The sequence below is a fragment of the Panthera leo genome, chromosome B3 (assembly GCF_018350215.1).
Source record: "Panthera leo isolate Ple1 chromosome B3, P.leo_Ple1_pat1.1, whole genome shotgun sequence".
Lineage (NCBI taxonomy): Eukaryota > Metazoa > Chordata > Mammalia > Carnivora > Felidae > Panthera > Panthera leo.
In genome coordinates, this window is record NC_056684.1 from 73498704 (window position 1) to 73521507 (window position 22804).

General features: G+C 37.3%; 2 protein-coding genes across 7 annotated transcripts in view; one reads left to right on the forward strand and one right to left on the reverse strand.

The window, feature by feature from the left end:
* Window positions 1–15555, reverse strand: part of SLC7A8 (solute carrier family 7 member 8) — a 78084-nt gene extending 62529 nt beyond the window's left edge. Inside the window, exon 1 of the mRNA XM_042942736.1 lies at window positions 15399–15555. The gene's annotated coding sequence lies outside the window, so the exon portion shown is untranslated. The remainder of the gene's footprint in view (window positions 1–15398) is intronic.
* A 101-nt stretch (window positions 15556–15656) lies between these two features.
* The window catches only part of RNF212B (ring finger protein 212B), a 36118-nt gene continuing 28970 nt past the window's right edge, over window positions 15657–22804 (forward strand). For all 6 annotated transcript variants that reach the window (XM_042942749.1, XM_042942744.1, XM_042942745.1 and 3 more), the window contains exons 1-4: window positions 15657–15743; window positions 17496–17596; window positions 19356–19408; window positions 19849–19923. In XM_042942749.1, coding sequence (XP_042798683.1) covers window positions 17497–17596; window positions 19356–19408; window positions 19849–19923 — 228 coding nt within the window. In that variant the 5' untranslated portion in view covers window positions 15657–15743; window position 17496. The remainder of the gene's footprint in view (window positions 15744–17495; window positions 17597–19355; window positions 19409–19848; window positions 19924–22804) is intronic.

Consider the following 22804-nt stretch of genomic DNA (forward strand, 5'->3'; position numbering starts at 1 on the left):
TAATATCAAAGATCAATGATCACAGATCACATAACAAATATAATCATAATGAAAAATTTGGAGTATTGTGTGGATTACCAAAATGTGACACAGAGACACCAAGTGAACAAATGCTGTTGGAAAAAATGATGCTAGCATTGCCACAAACCTTCAATTTGTAAAAAATGCAGTACCTATGAAGTACAATAAAGCAAAGTGCAATACAACTAGGTATGCCTCTATCTCCATCCATCCATCCATCCATCCATCCATCCATCGTCCCCTACTGGTTCTGTTTCCTTGCAGAACACTCCATAATACAAGGGCCTTAGATACAGACTTTAGGTGTTTCTCTTTCCTCCTGAAGTCCATAGCTTTCTGGACTCCCAAGAACCAAGTTACATGGACTCCCCAACAAAGGATCCTTGAGCATTTGAGGAAAGCTCTATCATGAAAGCCACAGACAATAAAAAACATAGATGATGCAAGGAGCAGAAGAAAGCTTCCAAAAAGTTACAATTCATATACTCAAAAAAGGTGCTTAGACTGAGAATAAAGGACCCAGCTATGAGCCCTAATTTTAGCCCCAACAGGTCATACCAGTCATTGATTTCAAAACCACACTCCTCTAAGTTCCCCCAGACAAAGTTGTTCTCTCTTGTGTTCCCACTTACAGCCATGGCCATAACATCTTGCTATCATAACATCATGGTTTTAATAATTCAGGCCTGAGACCTTCATCTTTTTCCCTCCCTTTCCCTTCATAGCCCCATATCCAATTGGTAACCAAGTCCTGTTGGTTCTGCCTCTGAAAATTGTCTCACAACTGTCTTCTTATTCTATAGCTGCTGCCCTATTCCAGAACTCTTTTTCTAGTCCCGCTGCTATAGGCTACCAACTAATCTCCCTTCCTGTGACCGTCCATCCCTTCATTCTGTCCTTAGAATTACAAAATATGGGATTAATCATGTTTCTCTCCTGCTCAAAGCCTCTGATGGTTCTCTACTGTATAAATCAGGGGTTCCTACGGCTGGCTAAGTGAGCACCACAATCACTTGAGGAAATATATACTTGGCATAGTGGAAGTGCTCAATAATTTCTCAGGTAGACCTTCTCTTATGGTACCCTCTGGTGGCAACTTCGTGCAATGGCGTATCTTCATTTCACCCACCAAATTCAATTCAATGGATCTAGTTCTAATTTAATGGATCTGCTTATTGCTTGAGGGAACCACTAGCTTAGAAAATAAAGTCTAGGGGCGCTTGGATGCCTCAGTCGGTTAAGCGTCCGACTTTGGCCCAGATCGTCATCTCGGGGTTCATGGGTTCGAGCCCCGCATATGACTCTGAACTAACAGCTGGAGCCTAGAGCCTGCTTTGGATTCTGTCTCCCTCTCTCTCTGACCCTTCCCCACTCTCCAAAATAAAAAATAAACACTAAAAAAAAAAAAAAAGAAAATATAGTCTAAAGTCTTTAGTGGCTTCAATTCATCTCTCCAGCTTTTCCTCATAACATCTTTGTCTCACCATCCCTCTTTATGTCCCATTTCACTCTTTCCTTTAATCACACTGGACTACCCTGTACTTTCCCATATTGATTGATGCTTTCCCATATTGACTGATGCTTTCCCTTTGATTGGAATTACCCCCCTCCTGCTGTGGGATGAAACTTTCACAGTGTTTTAGGCTCATTCATATATCTATTCATCTGGAAACCTGTCTGAATTAACCTGACCTCTCCTTTCTCTGTGTTCCCACAGCACTCCATACTTCCTCAAGGAAGCCTTCCTGAATTATATGCTTTCATACTTCCTGGGGTTTTGTCTTTTATGACTATAGTTAATGTATTTAATGGTTATATATTTATTTGTGAGATTTAAAAAAATACATGTCTTTTTCTCCTATTATACTGTGCCTTGAAAGCAAGAGCATATCTGTTACCATATCCAGTTGGTACATAATATATAAACTCAATTATTTTTTGACTGGGTAAATTAATGTTTTGGAAATGATCAATATTCTGCTTTGTAGTATATATACATTTGGATTCCCTTGTTAGGTCTCAGGCTTTTTAAAGGGACAGATAATATCTTTTATGTCTTTGTACCTTTCCCCTATCCCCATGTAGCTTTCTGCTTGGGATACAGTAGGAGCTTAGATACAACTGCCCCACTAGAACTCCAGTGGAATGCAAACTCCATGAGAACCAGGACTTTATCTTTTTTCCTTGCTATATCCCCAGGGACTAGAATAGTGCTTGCCCTGTAACATTTGCTCAGGAAATATCTATTGAATGAATAATTCAGTTGCCAGACAGAGCCTTTTCCTGCAAATGGTGGCAACTTTATATAATCACCAATGTTCTCATTTTACCCCTAAATTTCTCTTTTCCCATTGAGTTGTATATCCTGTTTGAGTATGCTAAAGTGAGTCTGGAAGCAAGACAACACCTCCCTGATAATTTCTTTTCATATTCTATCATTTATCAAGTATTTAATAAATACCTACTACTTATATTAGATACTGTAGAAGGGCTGGTAATCCCAAAGTGAATATATATATAGTCCCAGTCTGGTTGGAGAGAGAGAGAAGTGAACAATTATAGCACAGTGAGACAAGGGCCATGATAGAGATATGCACAGGATGCTCTGGGAGTTCCACTCTGTGGGCAGGCCAGAGTAGGAATCTGGAGAAAGTGATTTTTGAGCTAAGTCTGAAAGGATGAATAAAAGTTAATGAGGAAGATATGCCAAGCAAAGGAAACAGTTTGCACAAACTGTTTGAATTAAATTCAGTGTGACTGAAATGCAGGGTGACCAAACATTGAGGGATGCAAAAAGAAATGTAGATCGTGAAGAGCTTGAGTGCCATGCTCTGTAAATGATCTTGAAAATGTTGGGCAATTTTAAGCAGAAGAGTGATTGGATATGGCAGCAGCCATAGGATGGAATGGAGTTGGGAAAATTCAGAGGCAGGGAGCAGTTAGGAGGTAATTAATCAAAACAAGGAATAAAGGGAGACTAAAAGAAAGCAAGAGTGGTAAAAATGGAAAGATGCTGGATTCAAGATATATTTATAAAATGTATACAAAAGGGGTGCCTGGGTGGCTAAGTTGGTTAAGTGTCTGACTTCAGCTCAGGTGGTGATCTTATGGTTTGTGGGTTCAAGCCCTGCGTCGGGCTCTGTGCTGACAGTTAAGAGCCTGGAACTTGCTTAGGGTTCTGTGTCTCCCTCTCTCTCTGCCCCTACCTAACTCTCTCTCTCTCTCAGAAAATGAATAAACATTAAAAAAAATTTTAAGAATGATATATAAAAAAATGAAATATTAACTAAAAACAAATTGTAGGTATTATGTATAATTTCTTATTTTTGTTTAAAGGTATATAACATATATGTGTGGTGTGTGTTGGTATATGTATTGAAAGAAATTCTGGAAGGATTTATATAAAGGTTGTCAAACATGTTTGTCTTTGGGGAATAGGATCAAGGGCAATAGGTTTTCACTTTCCAATTTATAAACTTGTGTTTTAATTTTTTTTAATGGACAACTAATTTTTTTAATGCAACATATGATTCTGAATAGAAAAACAATTTTTCTCTCTTTCTATAAAGGACATCTATGGGACAATTGGTGAAATTTGAGTAAGGTTTCTAGATTAGATAATAGTACCATATCAATGTTAATTTCTTGATTTTGATAATGGTACTGTGTTTATGGAAGATAATGCCCTTGTTTATGGGAAATATACACTGAAATATTTAGGAGTAATGAGGCATTAATGCCTGCAAATTATTCTCAAGTGGAACAGAAAAAAATAAAAATAGAGAGAGAATAACAAAGCAAATGTGGTCAATGCTAACATTTGGAGAATCAGAACTAAAGTAAACAGAAATTCTATGAACTTTTCCATAAGTCTGAAATTATAAAAAGTTTAAAAAAGGTATAGAATAGGATATAAAGTATGCTACTATTTGTGTGTGTGTGAAAATGGAATATATACATATTTTTGCAAATATAGAAATCATCTGTGAAAAGATACACAAGAACCAACACTACTAATACCTTTGGAAGTCAGAATTTGGTGGCTGGGAACAAGGGGAAAAGGAAGACTAATTTTCATTGTATATCTTCTGATAACTTTCGAATTTTCACTAAGTAAATAATTTGCCTACGAAAAATAAATATAATTTACAGTAATAAAACATTTTGTAAAATGAAGAACTTCAAACATACTCAAAAGCAGAAAGAAGAGTACAGTGAACTCCCATATCCCAGGATCATTACCCATATTCTACAATTATCAAGATTTTGTCAATTACTTTATCCATACTTTCCTCCTTTATTTCTTTTGTTCTCCTTTGCTGAAATATTTTAAAGAAAATTCCAGATATCATTCCATCCCTACATATCTTATGAAGCAAATCTTAAAAATATGGAAATTTTCTTATATAACCACAAGGTCATTATCATACCTAAAAAATTAACAATAATTTTTTAGTATCAACTAACACCAGTCCATAATCAAATTTCAAGTATCAAAAAAGGCCCACATACTATATATAAACACTGCACTCTAGCTGGTAAATTTATTTCTCAGGGTTCTCACTGTCAGAAAAAAAAGAAGGGAAGAAAGTAAACAAGAAGGGAACAAAGTAAGCCTAGAATGAATTCTGTGGTAATGGATTAGAATTGGAGACATCAGTATGAACTTGTGTTTAACTTCATATACATAGATTAAAAGACAGAAACAGGAGCACCTGGGTGGCTCAGTCCGTTGAGCCTCTGACTTCTGCTCGCATCATGATCTTGAGTTAGTTAGAGCCCCGCATAGGGCTTGCTGCTATCAGCGCAGAGCTTGCTTCAGATCTTCTATCCCCCTCTCTCTTTGCCCCTCCCCCCGACTCATGCTCTCTCTCTCTCTCAAAAATGAATAAACATTAAAAAAAAGACAGAAACAATGAAAGAAATGTGTGTATACATCAATTAGTATACATACATATATTCCCTAGGCCTGTCCACTGAGAGGGCCTAGAAGCACTGGCATTCCTACAGGAATGGTCACACCTTGTGCTCAGATTTTGGTTTCAAAATGCCATTCTCCAATAAAAGAAACCAAGGAACCCTGGAGAAATGTCTGATTTTAAAGATTTTTTTTAAATTTATGTTTATTTTTGAGAGAGAGAGTGAGTGGGAGAGGGGCAGAGAGAAAGTGAGAGAAAGAGAATCCCAAGCAAGCTCCACACTGCCAACGTAGAACCCAATACGGGGCTCAAACCCACAAACCATAAGAGCATGACCTGAGCAGAGATCAAGAATTGGAGGCTTAACCAGCTGAGCCACCCAGGCACCCCAGAAATGTCTGATTTTAGAGCTGGTACAAGGAAAATACAAAAGTCTGGAGCATCTTGTGATACCAGAAAGGAAAGGAGTTTCAGAGGATTGAAGGAATCAACCTGAAAGAGCTCCCCAATATCCAAATGGAATAATATGAACAATAAATAGTGTAGTATTTGCTATAATCCAAAAAGTGTAAAATAAACATAGATATGTCTATATTAATATAAATAAATGACTGAAAACATAACTGAATGGTGGAGGAGAAATACATTTTCTTTATAGAAGAATTCCAAATAATGTATGTAGATATTCTTCCTTACAGGAGGTGGTACTTAACCACGTCTCCCCGACTTTATGGAATATAGAAAGGGGATAATATTTGAACTTTGAAGGCAGAAGTCTGGTAAACACTACCTTAACTAAGTCAACAAGATTAACATCACCAGTTTGTTGTGGATATCGTTAACTTCCTGATGTGATGAGAAGAGCACTGCATCTATGTGGTATTCTTTTTAAAGTTGTGTCATCACAGCATTGTGCAACGATCACCTCTAGTTCCAAATTTTTTTACCATCTCAAACAAACTCTACTCATTAAACAGTAACTCCCCATTCTCTCCTCCCGCTCCATGTCAACCTCTAATCTACTTTCTCTATAAATTTGACTATTCTAGATATGTCATATAAGTGAAATCATACAATATTTGTCCTTTTATGTCTGACTTATTTCACTTAGCACGTTCCCAAGTTTCTTTCATGTTGTGGCATGTATCAGAACTTCATTCCTTTTTATGGCTGAATAATATTCCATTGTATGGATATAGCACATTGTTTATCCATTCATCTGTTGATGGACACTTGTGTTGTTTCCACCTTTTGGCTATTGTGAATAATGCTGCATTAATACTGTGAACACTGATGTACAAGTATCTGGTTGAGTCCCTGTTTTCAATACTTTGGGGCATATACCTAGGAGTGGAATTGTTGCATCATATGGTAGGGTACCTATACGTTTAATTTTGTGAGAAACCACCAGACTGTTTTCCAGCAAAGGCATCTTGTACATTCTCACCAATAATATACTGGGGTTTCGATTTCTCCATATCCTCCCCAACACTGTTTTCCTCTTGAAAAAAAAAATAGTCATCCTAATAGAAGTGAAATGGTATCTGATTGTGGTTTTGATTTTCATTTCCCTAATGAGTAATGATATTGAGCATCTTTTTATGTGTTTATTGGCTGTCTGTATCTCTCCTTTTATTAATGTCTATTCAAATCATTTGCTCTGTTTTTATTTTTTTTTAATTTTTTTTAACATTTATTTATTTTTGGGACAGAGAGAGGCAGAGCATGAACGGGGGAGGGGCAGAAAGAGAGGGAGACACAGAATCGGAAACAGAATCGGAGCCATCAGCCCAGAGCCCGACGCGGGGCTCGAACTCACGGACCGCAAGATCGTGACCTGAGCTGAAGTCAAACGCTTAACCGACTGAGCCACCCAGGAGCCCCCATTTGCTCTGTTTTGAACAGAGTTGCCTTTTTGTTGTTGAGTTGTAGAAGTTCTTTATACATTCTGGATATTAAACCTTTATCGATTATATGATTTTCAAATATTTTCTCTCATTCTGTGGATTGCCTTTTTGCTCTCTTGGTAGTGTTCTTTGATACACAAAAGTTTAAATTTTTTTTTAATCTTTTTTTTAATGTTTACTTATTGAGAGACAGAGAGAAACAGGACATGAACGGGGGAGGGTCAGAGAGAGAGGGAGACACAGAATCTGAAGCAGGCTCCAGGCTCCAGGCTCCAAGCTGTCAGCACAGAGCCCCATGCGGGGCTCAAACCGCGAGCCATGAGATCATGACTGGGACTGAAGTCAGACCATTTAACTGACTGAGTCACCCAGGCGCCCCCAAAAGTTTTCAATTTTAATTTTTCAATTTAAGTTTTTAATTTTTAATTTTAATAGAGTCCCACTTATCCATTTCTTTTTTTGTTGCTTGTGCTTTTGTTGTATTTAGAAACCATCGCCAAATCCAAGGCCATGAAGATTTGCCTTTACATTTAGATGTTTGTTCGATTTTTTGTTAATTTTTGTATATATCATAAGGTAAGGGTCCAACTTTATTCTTTTTAAAATATTTTTTTAATGTTTATTTTTGAGAGAAAGAGAGACAGCGTGAGTTGGGGAGGGGCAGAAAGAGAGGGAGACACAGAATCAGAAGCAGGCTCCAGGCTCCGAGCTGTCAGCACAGAGCCTGATGCGGGACTTGAACTCACAAAATGCGAGATCATGACCTAAGCTGAAGTCGGACACTTAACCAAATAAGCCACCCAGGCATCCCATAAGTATTTTATTCCTTTTGATCCTATCATAAATGGAATTGTTTTCTATGGACAACTAATTTTTTCAAGTTTATTTTCATTTATTTTGATAGCGATGTAGAGAGCAACTGGGGGAGGGGCAGAGAGAGGGAGACAGAATACCAAGCAGACTCTGCACTGTCAGCACAGGGCCTGATGCAGGGCTTGAACTCACTAACCATGAGATCATGACCTGCACCGAAATCAAGAGTCAGATGCTCAACTGACTGAGCTACCCAGGTGCCCTAGGCAACTAATTTTTTTGACAATTTTGTCGAGGACAGATAATCCTTTCTTTTCTTTTCTTTTTTTTTTTTTGAAAAGATAATCTTTTCAACAAATGGTGCTGGAACAATTGGATGTCCATATGCAGAAAACAAAACCAAAACAACACACTCATACACATGAAAGAATTTTAATCCATAGCTCATACCATATAGAAAAATCAACTCAAGGGGTGCCTGGGTGGTTCTGTCGGTTGAGCACATGATTTTGGCCCAGGTCATGATCTCATGGTTCTTGGTTTCAAGCCTCATGTCTGGCTTTGCGCTGATAGTGCGGAGCATGCTTAGATTTTCTGTCTCTGTCTATGTCTCTGCCCCTCCCCTGCTCGCTTGCTCTCTCTCAAAAATAAATAAACATTAAAAAAATTAACTTGAAGTGAATCATATTCCTGATTACAAATTCAAAAGTATATAGTCCAGATTTCTAGAGTTTCTAGAAGAAAACATGGGAAAATCTTTGTGACCTTGGGTTAGGCAAAGATATCTTAGATATGACACCAAAAAGTGCTCCATAAAAGAACAAATTGGTAAGTTGGACTTTATCAAAAGTAAAACCTTCTGCTCTTCAAAAACCACTATTCAGAGACTGAAAACACAAGTCACAAACTGGGCATATATTTGATAAAAGAGTTTCTTCTGAATATATGAAGAATTCTCAAAACCAGTAATAAAAAAATAAATAACCCAATTAAAAATGGGCAAAAGAATCAGACACTTCACCAAAAATATATACATAGATGGCCAATAAGCACATGAAAAGATGTTCCTCATCATTAGTCATGAGGAAAACACAAATTAAATCACAATAAGGACCTATTACATACCTACTGGAATCTTTAAAATTAAAAAGACTTGGGGCTTGAACATCTGACTTTCAATTTCGATTTCAATTTCGGCTCAGGTCATTATTCCAGGGTCATGGGATCAACCCTCATATTGGACTCTGTGCTGAGCGTGGAGCCTGCTTGGGATTCTCTCCCCACCCTTCCTCCTCTGCCTCTTTCCCCCGTGCTCTCTCTTGTTCTCCCTCTTAAAAGAAAGAAAGAAAGAAAGAAAGAAAGAAAGAAAGAAAGAAAGAAAGAAAGAAAGAAAGAAATGGCTGAACATATTAAGCACTGGCAATAACGTGGAGAACTTGAAACTCTCATACATTGCTGGTGGGAATGTAAAACAGTACATCCTCTGTGGATAAGTCTGGCAGTTTCTTCAAAAATTAAACATATACTTACCACACCTACTATATGATCTAGCCATTCAGCTTCTAGCTAATTACCCAAGAGAAAAAGAGCTTAGGTCCAAAGATTTGTGCATGAACATTTATAGCAGCTTTATTTGCTATAATAGCTCTCAACTGGAAACAACTCAAATGTTCATCAACAGATGAATGGATAAACAAACTGGTATATACATACTGCTCTATATAAAATGAAACGTGAAATGAAGTAAAGTGAAATACTAGTCAGCAACAAAAATAAAAGAACTATCAATACATGCAGCAACATGGATGGGTTTCAAAATAGGTAAGCTGAATGTAAGAAACCAGACCGAAAAAGAGTACATATGATTCTATGTAGATAAAACTCTAGACAACGAAAACTGATCTGTGGTGATAGAAAGTACTCTGGTTACCTGAGGAGTGAAGTGTGGGGAGGGTTCAGAGGAATGGTTTACAAAGGAGCATGGAGCTCCTTTTGGGGATGATGGATATCACTTCATTATCTTTATTGTTGTGATGGTTTCAAGGATGTATATGTGACAAAACTTATCAAACTGTGCATTTTAAATATAGACAGTTGATTGTATGCCAATTCTATCTCAATAAGCTTGTTTAAAAAGTTACCAATCTGATGTACAGTTAAAGTCATTTGTTTCAGTCCCCATATCCCCCCAATTTTTAGGAATTGCTTTTAAATTATATTTTTGAATATGTAAACCAATTATATTTTCAAAAGATGAAATCATATAATGAGTTAAATTCAGAAATTCTAATCTCAGAAACACTAGAAGATAAAACAAATTACCAAAAAAGGTTACTTAGAGAAGTAGGGAGGGAACATTATAGAGGTGACGATACGGAATTATTTGTTAACTTAATTTTAATTAAATTCTTTTTGGGGTGCCTGGGTGGCTCAGTCAGTTAAGCAGCCGACTTCGGCTCAGGTCATGATCTCGCGGTCCGTGAGTTCCAGCCCCGCATCGGGCTCTGTGCTGACAGCTCAGAGCCTGGAGCCTGTTTCAATTTTGTCTCCCTCCCTCCGACCCTCCCCCATTCATGCTCTGTCTCTCTCTGTCTCAAAAATAAATAAACGTTAAAAAATTTTTTTAAAAAAATAAATTCTTTTTTAACTTTTTAATTTTTTTAAACATTCTTTTTGAAGTTTATTTATGTTGAGGTGGGGGAGGGGCAGAAGGAGAGAGAGAGAGAGAGAAAGAATCCCAAACAGGGTCCATGCTGCTAATACAGAGCCCAATGAGGGGTTCAAACCCATGAACCGTGAGATCACGACCTGAGCCAAAATCAGGAGTCAGACACTTAACCAACTGAGACACCCAGGGGTTCCTGAGCAATAGCTACTTAATATCACCTTTAATTAGAATTTAATGAGAATTCAGGGTGCCAAAGTCTGCCTGGGATTCTATCTCTCCCTCTCTCTGCCCCTCCCTTGTTCTCTCTCTCTCAAAATAAATAAATAAATTTTAACAAAAAATACCTTTGCTCAAATTTCTATTAAGTCATTGGCTTTCTTTTTAAAAAAGATCTTTGTATATTAAAGCTATTAGTCCTTTGTGAGTTAAGTAGAAGATATTATTTCCCAATTTGTCACTCAGTTTTTGACTTTATGGTGAGTTTGGCCATGCAAAAGCTCTTCTTTTAGTCAGAATTATCATTCTTTTCTATTATTGTTTCTAGATTTTTGAATTTTTAAAAAATGTTTATTTATTTTTGAGAAACAGAGAGAGACAGAGTGTGAGCAGGAGAGAGGCAGAGAGAGGGAGACACAGAATTCGAAGCAGATTCCAGGCTCTGTGCTGACAGCCCAACACGGGGCTCAAACTCACAAACTATGAGATCATGACCTGAGCCAAAGTCAGATGCTTAACCGACTGAGCCACCCAGGTGCCCTGTTTCTAGATTTTTGAATCATAGGAAGGTTTACCCGCTTCATGGTTATAAGTTTTCATCTGATGTCCTCCTCTTGTACTTGTACATTTCATTTCTATACTTAGATTTCTGAGCCATTTGATATTTAGTCTGATTAATGATGTAAAATAGAGACCTAATTTTATTTTTTTCCAAATGGCTATCCAGTTGTCCCAATTCTATTTATTAAAAAACTCAACTCCCCTCCCAGTTGAACTCCCCACATTTAGCATACCTTTTCCAAAGGTACATGGTTCTATTTCTGGACTTTCTAGTCTACTGAATTGGTCTGGATGTTCATCCATGCACCAATATCATACTTTTTAAATTATAATGCCTTCATAATACATTTTAATATTGGATGCAGCTAGCTATCCACCACACAGGACACTGAAAATTGTCAGGGTTTTCCCGAATATTCTTGTTTGTTTTAGTCATTTTTTTTATGTGAACTCTATGATCAATTTGTTTAATTCCAGAAAACAGCCTGCTGGTGTTCGTTACTGTGATCATGTTACATTTATAAATTAACTTAGAAAGAACTGACATCATTAGGATGTTGACTCTTCCTATCTAAAAACAAGACTTACTTGGGGCGCCTGGGTGACTCAGTCAGTTGGGCGTCTGATTTTGGCTGCATTGGTGGGTTCGGGCCCCGCGTCCGGCTCTGTGCTGACAAGCTCAGAGCCTGGAGCCTGCTTCAGATTCTGTGACTCTCTCTGTGTCCCTCCTCTGCTTGGGGCTCTCTGTCTCTCTCTCAAAATAAATAAATAATAATTAAAAATAAAGAAATAAAAATAAAAAATAAAAACAAGACTTACTTTTCCATTTATGTTTTTTGCCTCTTTCAGTAATGTTTTAAAGTTTTCTTCATATACATTTGCATATTTCTGTTGAGTTATTGCCTAACCATTTTACCTGCTTTGCTGCAGGTAAAGACTCTATTTTAAATAGAGTCTTCTTTCCTATTATGTCTTCTGATTATTATTTGAATATGGAAAGGTTACTGTATTTCTTTTTATTAATTTTATAACATTATTCTTTACTAAATTTTCTTTTTATTTACATTTTCCTATTGATTCTTTTCGATCTTTCAGATATACATCATATAATCAGCTAAAAAGATATTTTTATCTTATCTTAAGTGACAGTGGCATTCTTGTCTTATTCCTAACTAGCAAGAAAGAATGTCTTAAGTGTTTCCTCATTTCAAAACATGCTAGCTTTTGTGCACATGTGCATATACACACACACACTTTCTAATCATGTTAAGGAAATATCCACTGATCTCTACTTCAATGAGATTTTAAATCAGAAATGGATGTGAATTATGACAAATGCTTTACTAGCAACTGTGGAGATCATCATGGTATTTCTTCTTAGAAATATCACTATAATAAATAACATTAATGGATTTTGTAATTTTGAACCATCATTTCATTCCTGTAATGAACATCACTTGGTTGTAATGTATACTTTTTACAATGTGTTGTTGGATTCTATTTGCTAATATCTAATTTAAATTGTGGGGTGCCCAGCTCTTGATTTCGGCTCCGGTCAGATCTCATTGTTCATGGGATCGAGTTCAGCATTGAACCCCATGTCGAGCTCCATGCTGACAGCATGGAGCCCGACTGGGATTCTCTCTCCCCCTCTTTCTGCCCCTTCCCCAGTGGTACATGTGCACTCTCTCTTCCTCTCTCTTTCTCAAAATAAGTAAACTTAAAAAGAATATTTTTGCATCAATAGTCTCAAGTGAGACTGTTCTGTTGTTTTATTCATGTATACAATCTTTATCATTTTTTGCTATCAATGTTAATTTAAGTTTGTTTCATTAAAATTTTTAAAAGTCTCCTTTTTCTATGATCCAGAATATTTAAATAGAATTAAGACTATATTTAGAAAAAACATTTATGTGATGGTTTGAGTTGTGAGCTGAACTAACTTATTTTATGGAACATCATTTTTACTTGAAAGAACAACTAACAAACTATGGTTATTCCAGCTTGGGTATTTGGTAGAAATTTTCTCAAAAATAAACCAAATGAACTTCTCACTTCAAGGAAAACGGTGATAGTATTTGTTGACAATGATAAAATTCAAGCTTTTAGACAAATACTAGAATTTTGGAAAACTTGTATCTGCAACTGTAAGCCTGAGAGCATCCCAGTATTCAAAGACTTTTCTGACGAAATAAGTAGTGATATATTACAAAGTGATTTTGGGGGCACTTGGGTGGCTCAGTCGGGTAAGCTTTCGACTTCGGCTTAGGTCATGATCTCACGGTTCTTGGGTTTGAGCCCCACGTCGAGCTCTGTGCTGACAGCTCAGAGCCAGGAGTCTGCTTCAGACTCTGTGTCTCCCTTGCTCTCTGCTCCTCCCCCACTCATGTTCTGTCTCTCTCAAAAAAATGAATAAACGCTAAAAAAAATTTAAGTTATTTTTAAGTATTATATAATAAAATGTGTCAGTACTTAATATTGTATGTCAATCTGCATAACTCAGTGAACCAGTATTTTCCAAATGACCAGTTTGGTCCAAATGTAGGATGTTACATGTTCATTGCATGGTGTTAGACCCCACATTGCAACTAGCTTTTAACAAGCTCCCACTTCTTGCATTTTGGTGGAATAGGAAAGAAAAATATTCACAATTATCTGAATAGGCTATTAAAATGCTACTGCCTTTTCCAACTACATATTTGGGTGAGTTTCAGATCTTCTTCACGCACTTCAACCAAAACAGCATATACTGCAACAGCGTGAATGTAGAAGCTAAGTTCTTGTGCCAGTTCTGCTTTGTGTAAAGTCGGATAGTAAGAGATTATAAAACTAAAACACCACCACTCTTCTCACTAAATTGTTTTTATTTTGGAAGATATATTAATTTTTCATAAGTTATATTAATATTTAATTGACTTATTGTTTTCAAATGAACTAATAAATAAATATTTTTTAAATTTCTTGGTTTTAAATGCTAATACTGTAAATATTGATAGACACAATCCACATAAATAAAAGTTTTTTGGCAAGAGGGCCTTCAATATTTTTTTAATGTTTATTTCTGAAGGAGAGGGAGAGAGCGTGTGAGCAGCAGAGGGGCAGAGAGAGGGGAACAGAGGATTTGAAGCAGGCTCTGTGCCGACAGCAGACAACCCGATGGGGGGCTCAAACTCATGAATCATAAGATCATGACCTGAGCCCAAGCTGGACGCTTAACCGACTGAGCCACCCAGGCATTCCAATAATTTTCAAAATGTAAAGGAGTTCTGAGGCCAAAAAGTTTGAGAACCACTAGTGGATTCCTCAGGAAAAGCTCACGTTCATTTTTTGTCAGCAGCCTTTATACCTGAACACAACGTAAGGAGAAAAATGTAAGGAGAAAGTTCTTGGGTCATATTTTCTTTTTGAAAATCTTGAAAATGCTATTTCACTGTTTGTAGCATAAAATGCTACTGTAGAGAAGTCTGATGACAGTCTATTTTTCTTTCCCTTATAAGTGACTTGTACTTTTTTGTCTGGATGTTCAAAAGGGTTTTTCCTTACTTTTAAGACCAATCGTTTTATTAGAAAATGTTTTGGTTTTGACTGTTCTGGGTCAGTTTTCTCCTATACACAGTATGTATGTAGAATTAAGTCTTATTTTATTTCAGGAAAACTTGTTCCAAGTTTTGTTTTAAACATTTGTTCTGATACATTGCTCTCTGGTTTTCTTTGGGGGAATAAATGTGCGTGTGTGTGTAAAATCTCTTTTGCTTGTTTTCTATATCCATCACTTTCTCTTAAAACCTTGTATTTTTTAAAAGAAAAACTATTCTCCTTTCAGCCCTTACTTGTGCTTTTTTCCTCATTTTTTTTTATTTCAGAAAAAAAGTTATAATTTTTTTTCCTGATATGTTAGTTCTTATTTAGAAATGTTTTTAATGTTTATTTTTCAGAGAGAGAAAGAGAGAGGCAGAGTGTGACTGGGAGTGGGTCAGAAAGAAGAGGGAGACACAGAATCCGAAGCAGGTTCCAGGCTCTGAGCTGTCAGCACAGGGCACTGCGCGGGGCTCAAACTCATGAACCATAGCCAACCCGAGTGAGCCGCCCAGGCGCCCATTGTTAGTTCTTATTTAATGTCTGTTCTCTATCCATATCACTTTGTAACTTTTCTATTTCGGATTTATACTATTCTTTCAAACACCCATTATTTTCTTTCATTAAAAAATACTGGTAGAAGCTTTCATCTGCTTTGTGACCAAATTTTTTCTAGTGTGTTATTATCTATAGGAACATTATTAGGTTTATTCTTACCCCGTTTCCACAGTAACCTGAATGGGATTAGGCCATATTCTTCTTGTTCCCATTCTCAAACGAAGAAAAATTTCCTCGGCTACTAAGAAGAGGCAAGCGCTCTTGCCTCTTGCCGGCTACCAAGAGCCCAATTTTTGCGCCCAGTACGCAGTCGGGACCTCTGCCCAAGCCTCGCGCCCGCACCAGGCCACGCCCACTCACTTAGCACACCGCCCGGGGCCCCGCCCAGGGCTCTCGCACGCCGCCGCGGGCCACGCCCAGCCTCTTGCCTCTCGCAGGTGCCAGGCTTGCTGTGTATTTTCCCGCCCTTTTCCAGCTCTTCGTGAGGAGAACTGGATGATTTAGGTGAGATACCAGGGCTTATAAGATCATGGCGGCCAAGCGGGTAGGGAATGTAGTTAGAAAAGAACTACTGGTCTTGAGACTGCTAAATCCCCCTACCCCCTTGAAAACCGGCAAGCGTTGTCCTCACAAACGCTTAACTGCCCTTCTTTTAAGGGCCAACCTATTTGATTAACATTGTTGTTGCTGCCCTTGTACAAAGCCGGATATATATAGTGGGGCCTTTTCAGCAATACTTCAGACTCCCCTCCTGATAGAAGTTAGTGTATTATGAGCAATAAATGGAAACCTAAAATGCATGGCTCTGTATAATGCCCTTGCACTGAACCGATTATTCAGCAAGATTTTATCGTGAATCTTGTTAAAAATGTTAAAGGGTGGTGCAAACGAGCCATCATTCTTGTAGCAAACCTTTCCATAAACTACTTAAAAACTTTTTTAAAGAAAATACTTAGGTGGGGAAAAAAAGTTACCTTCTGTTTTATTTTCCTAATGTAATTTTAAAGGAAATCAAACATGTTATATTCTTAAATAACATATTCTTGGAATTAAACATGTGAATTCATTATACGTATGAACTAATTGCAGCTCAGTGTGTATCAGCTCAATTATGTATTTTTAATATGTCAATTTCTTCATTTAAAATCTTACAAAGTCACATTAATGTAATTATGTATTTCACCAATTATATGGAATTAGTATTGGCAGAAAATATAGGATGTATGGGTGCCATGTCTAACACCAAGGTGTACTTGATGTGGTAGCAAGAACTTGACACAGGGAGTAAGAAGACTCAGGTTCTAATCCTAGAGTTGACATTAACTAAAGATGGAACTTTGGACAAGTCATTAAATTTCAGTGAACATCAGGTATATCTTTTGAAAAATGATGGTATTGGATAAAATGTGAAATGATTTTTGAAGTCCCTCCCAGATCTATGATTCTGAGTGTCTGTAGAGTAGAAGGGAAAGTGTATAAGCTGAGACAACATTATCATTCAGAAACCATGTTTCCCTTATATAAAATATGTCCCAAGTGGCTCATATGAGATCTTCTATTATTTGGTCCAGTACTTCCTCCTTGTTCCATCTTACTGTGTCACAGGGAGTTATTAGGAAAGAAATATATTTTTTTTAAATTTATTTTGAGGGAGAGAGAGAGAGAGTACAAGCAGGGGGTAGGGAGGCAGAAAGAGATAGAATCCCAGGCAGGTTCCTCACCATCAGCACAGAGCCTGATGTGGGGCTGAAACTCACAAACTGTAAGATCATGACCTTAGCCAAGATCAAGAGTCGGATGCTTAACTGACTGTGCCACAAGAGGTGCCCTGACAGACAGTTCTTTTTTTTTTTTTTAAGATTTTTTTTCTGATTACAAATTGGTACATGAATTAATCTAGGAAATTTGGGGGGGGGGAAAGTGTAAAGGTAACACACACACAAATACCCATGATCTCACCATTCAAAAAAAAAAAAATCTCATTGTCCCATTACTTTTCTAAATATATAGGTATATACTTTTTCTAAATATATATATATTTTCTTTTTTAAAACTGTATAGCAGAGTTTGTAGTCTGCTTTTTTCACTTCAGTGATATATGTACTTCCTTACAACCAACAGGAATACCCACAATAATAGTGCCTACATCTCCAAAAGATAACAGAAGCTAAGCAAACATTGTTACATAGATTTTGGAACAGCTATAATTATATAATGCTCCAGGTTATTTTTAATCTTTCTCTTTATCTGTTCCAGAATGGATTGGTTTCACTGTAACTGGTGCTGTCGAAAAGATGGAGACAATTTCTTTGTCACCAGCTGTGGTCATATTTTTTGTAAAAAGTGTGTGACTCTGGGTGAGTGACTTAACTGTTTTCAAATTCAGGCAAAAAATATTTTTAACCTAGTAATAATTATTAGCCATTTCTCTGTGTGACTTGGGATAAAAATCACATATTGGGCCAAAGGTTGTATAGATACAGTAGGAAACTCTTGATTATGGAAATTTTAGGCACCCATTGATAAAGAATGATTTAGCAAATGGAATATCTATTACTTGAACACCAAAAGGTACTTGCCAGTGTTTTGACAAGTGGCAGGGAAAGCCAAGGTTATCAGACTAATTAGAGAAAAGAGAAAAAAAAAATAACAGTAATGAATAGGAATTGGGGAAAGTTTGGTTGATAACAAGAGTAATTCTAATGGGAAATGGTCTAGCCTGTGAAATCAATTTGATTAGAAATGATGATGATGATGAAGATGATAATAGTGGTGACAGTGATACATTTGCAGTTTAAAAAGTATTTTCCACATGTACAAATTTTATATATCCTCACCACAATTCCAAGAGGTAATTATTAGTAGATCCATTTTACAAATAAGGAACTGGTTCAGATAGGATAAGTGATTTGACCAAGTTCCTGCAGTGATTAAGTCTAGAAATTAGACCTGAATTTGAGGTGTTTTTTTTTTAATGCCAAAGTGCTTGATTAGGGAAGATTTCATAGAAGAGCTGTTGCTTCAGTAGAGTTTTGAATAATAAACTGGAGTTGCCAAGTAGATAAAGCAGGGAAGATCATTTTAGTTTAAGAAAACATCGTGTGTAAGGGCATACATACCACACTATAAAACCATACTGCAGGGGATTGGTAGAGCATAGAGAATAAAGAAAGAAGTGGTTAAGAGATGAGGCTGGAGAGGTAGGCAATGGCCAGGTGATGGGAGGGTATTATATACAAAACTGAAGACCTTGAACTTTATCCTGCAGATGATGGAGAGCTGGGGAAATTTCTTTGTTTCGTGTTTTTCTTAAACAGAAGAATGATTCCTACTTGCTAGCTCACTCTGGCAATAATACAGAGGGAAGGCTGGGAAAAACCTTTAGTCCTCAAGGAAAGCAGAGTGAGGTTACTAGCTTCTGAAGATGTTTTTCTCTTGTTGGATCTCATAACCCTTTTAAGTTATCTGCTAATGTAACAAAACCATTTTATGGTAACAGCAGCTCACCTTGAAGAGGTTTGTCTCGGTAAAGCATATGTCATGTGATATTTTCTCTTGACATGGCATTTATCTTAACAATAACCAACGCCACTAAAATTTCAACTTAAAGATGAGGAATTTTAATTTTTATTCTTTCAGATTTGATTAATTAGAGAATGAGAGCAGGAGAGCTTCAAAGCAAGTTCCAAGCAAATTAGCAAAGTGAGAACAGGGCAGGAATAATTCGGTTTCTTACAGTATCTACAGTGTGCCTACTGTCAGGTAGGTGGGGGGAAAAAGAGCAACTTACACCCGAAACCATTAGTACTCTTGTGTTCTTCCTAGTACTACTTGCTGGGGGGTTAGAACTGCCCTTCATCTGCAGAAGAAAATTGGGAATGTATAAAGAGGAAATGGGTAGAGGTACAGTGTGAAAGCCTTATTTGTCATCAACATACAAGTTTGCAAATATTGATTTTGAGAACAGAGCTCAAGATGTCCTTTTGTAGCACAAAGATACTCTAAATTTAGTAAGAGCCTGTTTCTTGCTAGCCTACTTGGCTATTACCATGTATTTTAGGAAGAACATACCTCTTGACCGTAAAAACTGAACATTTTTTTCCCTTCCCCCCTTAGAAAAATGTGCTGTTTGTGGAACTGCCTGCAAGCATCTGGCTCTTTCTGATAATGTAAGTTTTTCTTCTCCAACCACAAACCATTTTATCCCATTCCTGGCCTATAGGAAGTATACAAAGAGTACAGTTGATGAGTGACTAAGCACTGAAATTTTTAAGAAAGAAAGAAAGAAAGAAAGAAAGAAAGAAAGAAAGAAAGAAAGAGAAAGGAAGAAAAGAAAAGAAAAACTTGCAGATAGCAATTATTATATATTTTTTAAAAAGGGCAAACAACAGAAGAATTGTTTGTGGCTGTTGCTATCGAAGCACGAGGTAAGGAGAATTAAAACATATAGTCTACATCTCCTAGGGCAGTGGTGAGCATCCTCATATTTAGGATAGTGAAATAATAACTCGTGCTTTAGGAAGTCGTGGTACATCCTTTGCCATATTTGCTGGTATTTTATTTCATTCTGTTGTGGATAAGTTCAATATTTGTCTTACTCTCTTTATAGCTGAAACCTCAGGAGAAGATATACTTCAAAAGCCCTGTGGAGACAGCTTTGCAGTATTTTAGTCACATCTCTCAGGTATGAGAAACAAAAGTGAAGAAAATCAGATTCTCCAGGCAAATTCTTTTTTTTCTTTTTTTTTTTTTTTTAACGTTTATTCATTTTTGACAGACACAGAGGGACAGAGTGCAAACAGGGGTGGGGCAGAGAGAGAGGGAGACACAGAATCCAAAGCAGGCTCCCGGTTCTGAGCTCTCAGCACAGAGCCCAGTGCAGGGCTTGAACTCATGAACCGTGAGAGCATCATCTGAGCTGTAGTCAGATGCTTACCCAACTGAACTACCCAGGCGCCCCCCACTCTCCAGTTCCCACTGAGATTATTTCATAGCCTAATGGGATTTCTATCTTGGCATGTTTCTTGAGATTTTATCACTGTTTTTCTTCTCCACTCCTGTGAGTGTATTCCTTTCCTAAACATAAACATGATCCTTTGTCATATTCTGGCTGAAGATAGTGGATTTAATTTTTCTTTGCTGTCTCAGCACTCAATCCTAACCCTGGTAATAGAAGAAGGGGAATTAGGCTTTCACTACATTCTGCTTTTAGCTGCTTGGGTGAGCCATCATATTTGAGATACTATTTAACATTATGGGGAGATAAAATCTAGCTGAGACTCAGGGAGAAATGAAAACAAGGTCACATGAACCAGAGAAGGAGCAGACCTTTGGTTAATAACTAAACCCAGGATTAGTTAATGATCAGTAGAGAAATTATATGTAGTCTAAATTCTAACCTGCCTAATCAAGGGACCAATTACACATGGTCAAAAAATCAAGATAAAATAAATGGAAAGGGTGAGTTAATCATCACTTTAGTGAAGGGACAGTTTGGTAAAGTCAGCAATGTCTGAAAATGTGTTTTCCTGTCTGTGAAGTTGAACAACTGATCCAAGTAATATCTAGATTGTTTCATTCAGGTCTCTGCTCAAATTTTTCTTCCTCAGTCAGACTTTTACTGACTCTCATATCTCAAATGGTAGCCCCAGCACTGTCTACTTCTTACCCTGCTTTATTTTTCATTGTAGCTCTTATCTAACATTATATACTTGTTTAATGTCTGAATCCTGCACTGAAATGTAGGGCCCATAAATTCAGATATTTGGTAGGTTTTTTTATTGTTATATAACCAGCTCTTTGGATAAATTTTAATATGTAGTGGACACTCAAAAAATTATTATATGAATGAATGGCACATTGATCTAAGTATCCACTTGTGTTTTAATCATCCCAGATCTCTCGAGTGACCTGCCAAGGGCTTTTTTCTGCTGTCCTACTCCATGACCAATAGTTAATCACACTGCCCTAGCCTGTGAGCTTTCTTCTAATCCTAGGTCATAGACTACACCCTTATGCATAACTAGCCATCTTTCAAAAGCATACCACTAATTGTTCCTTCTTTGGTAAAGCCTTCCCTGATTCCTGTAGGCAAATTTTTGTGAAGACTTTTGTAATCCTATCCCACCTGCTCTTAACTCTGTGAAAGTGTTTTATTTGTTCTTTGTTTCTCTCACTAAACCAAAACCTTTGAAAGACAGGTATCAGCTTCGTATTGCCTAATGGCTAATGAGGTACCTGGTACAAATTAAGTAAATAAGAAATGTTTGTTAAATGAATGAATGCACCTTGGGGTGCGTCCGACTTCGGCTCAGGTCATGATCTCGTGCTCTGTGAGTTTGAGCCCCGCGTTGGGCTCTGGGCTGACAGTTCAGAGCCTGGAGCCTGCTACGGATTCTGTGTCTCCCTCTCTCTCTGCCCCTCCCCCGCTCATGCTCTGTCTCTCTCTCTCTCTCTCTGTCAAAAATAAATAAACATTAAAAAATAAAAATAAATGAATGAATGCACCTTAAGGCTGGGGGTGGGGGGTGGGTTGGAGGGAATGATTCAAGTCAAGGTCAGAGAAAGAGGCTTGAACATATAGGAACTTGTAGGTCATGGTAAGGGTTTTAAGCACAGAAATGGTGTTATCTGATATAAATTTTATTTTATTTTTATTTATTTTTATTTTATTTTATTTTTTAAATAGATATTTATTTTTGAGAGAGAGGGGGGAAGAAAGAGAGGGAGACACAGAATCCAAAGCAGGCTCCAGGCTTTAAGCTGTCAGCACAGAGCCTGACGTGGGGCTTGAACTCATGAACCTGTGAGATCATGACCTGAGCTGAAGTCAGACACTTAATTGACTGAGCCACCCAGGCGCCCCATCTGATATGTAATTTTAAAAGAGAATCTGGCTGCTGAGTGGAGAATGGATCATAGAGAAGTTAAGAGTAGAAGCAAAGAGACTACTTAAGAGGCTTTAGGAGAAATCTAAGCAAGACTTCTTGAGCTAAAATGGTAGCAGTAGAAATGGAGAAGGGTAGTCAAATCTGAGATATTTTCTAGGAAGAACCATTGTTGATTTGGATGTGGAAGATGAGAAAAAGAGAGGAATCAAAGAAGATGTCTGGGTTTTTGTCTTGAACAGCTGAGTGGGATGATTGTACTCTTTACCAAGGCTGAGAAGACCATTTGAGGGAAAATACTATTTTGGATACTAGGTTATAGATGCTTGTTAGAACTCCTGTAGGATAAATCACAAAGGCAGATAAATTTATCATTCTGAAGCTCAGGACATAGGTCAAGGATAGAGATATAAGTATGGAGCTCATTAGGATAGAGAGTTTTTAAAGCCTTGGGACTTGATGAGATCGCCCAGAGAAGGATCCCCTTCAAAATCTAGTGATTAGGTGGAGTTAACAAAGAGAAGCAATGAATGAGTGAAAGCAAGGAGAGTGTGATATCACAGGAAACTAAGAAAGGGAAATGTTTCAAAAAGAAAGAAATAATCAGTGTTCCCCCGCCCCCGCCCGCCCCACTTCAGACATATATCCATTTGCTGCCTTGATATCTTCACTAATCTT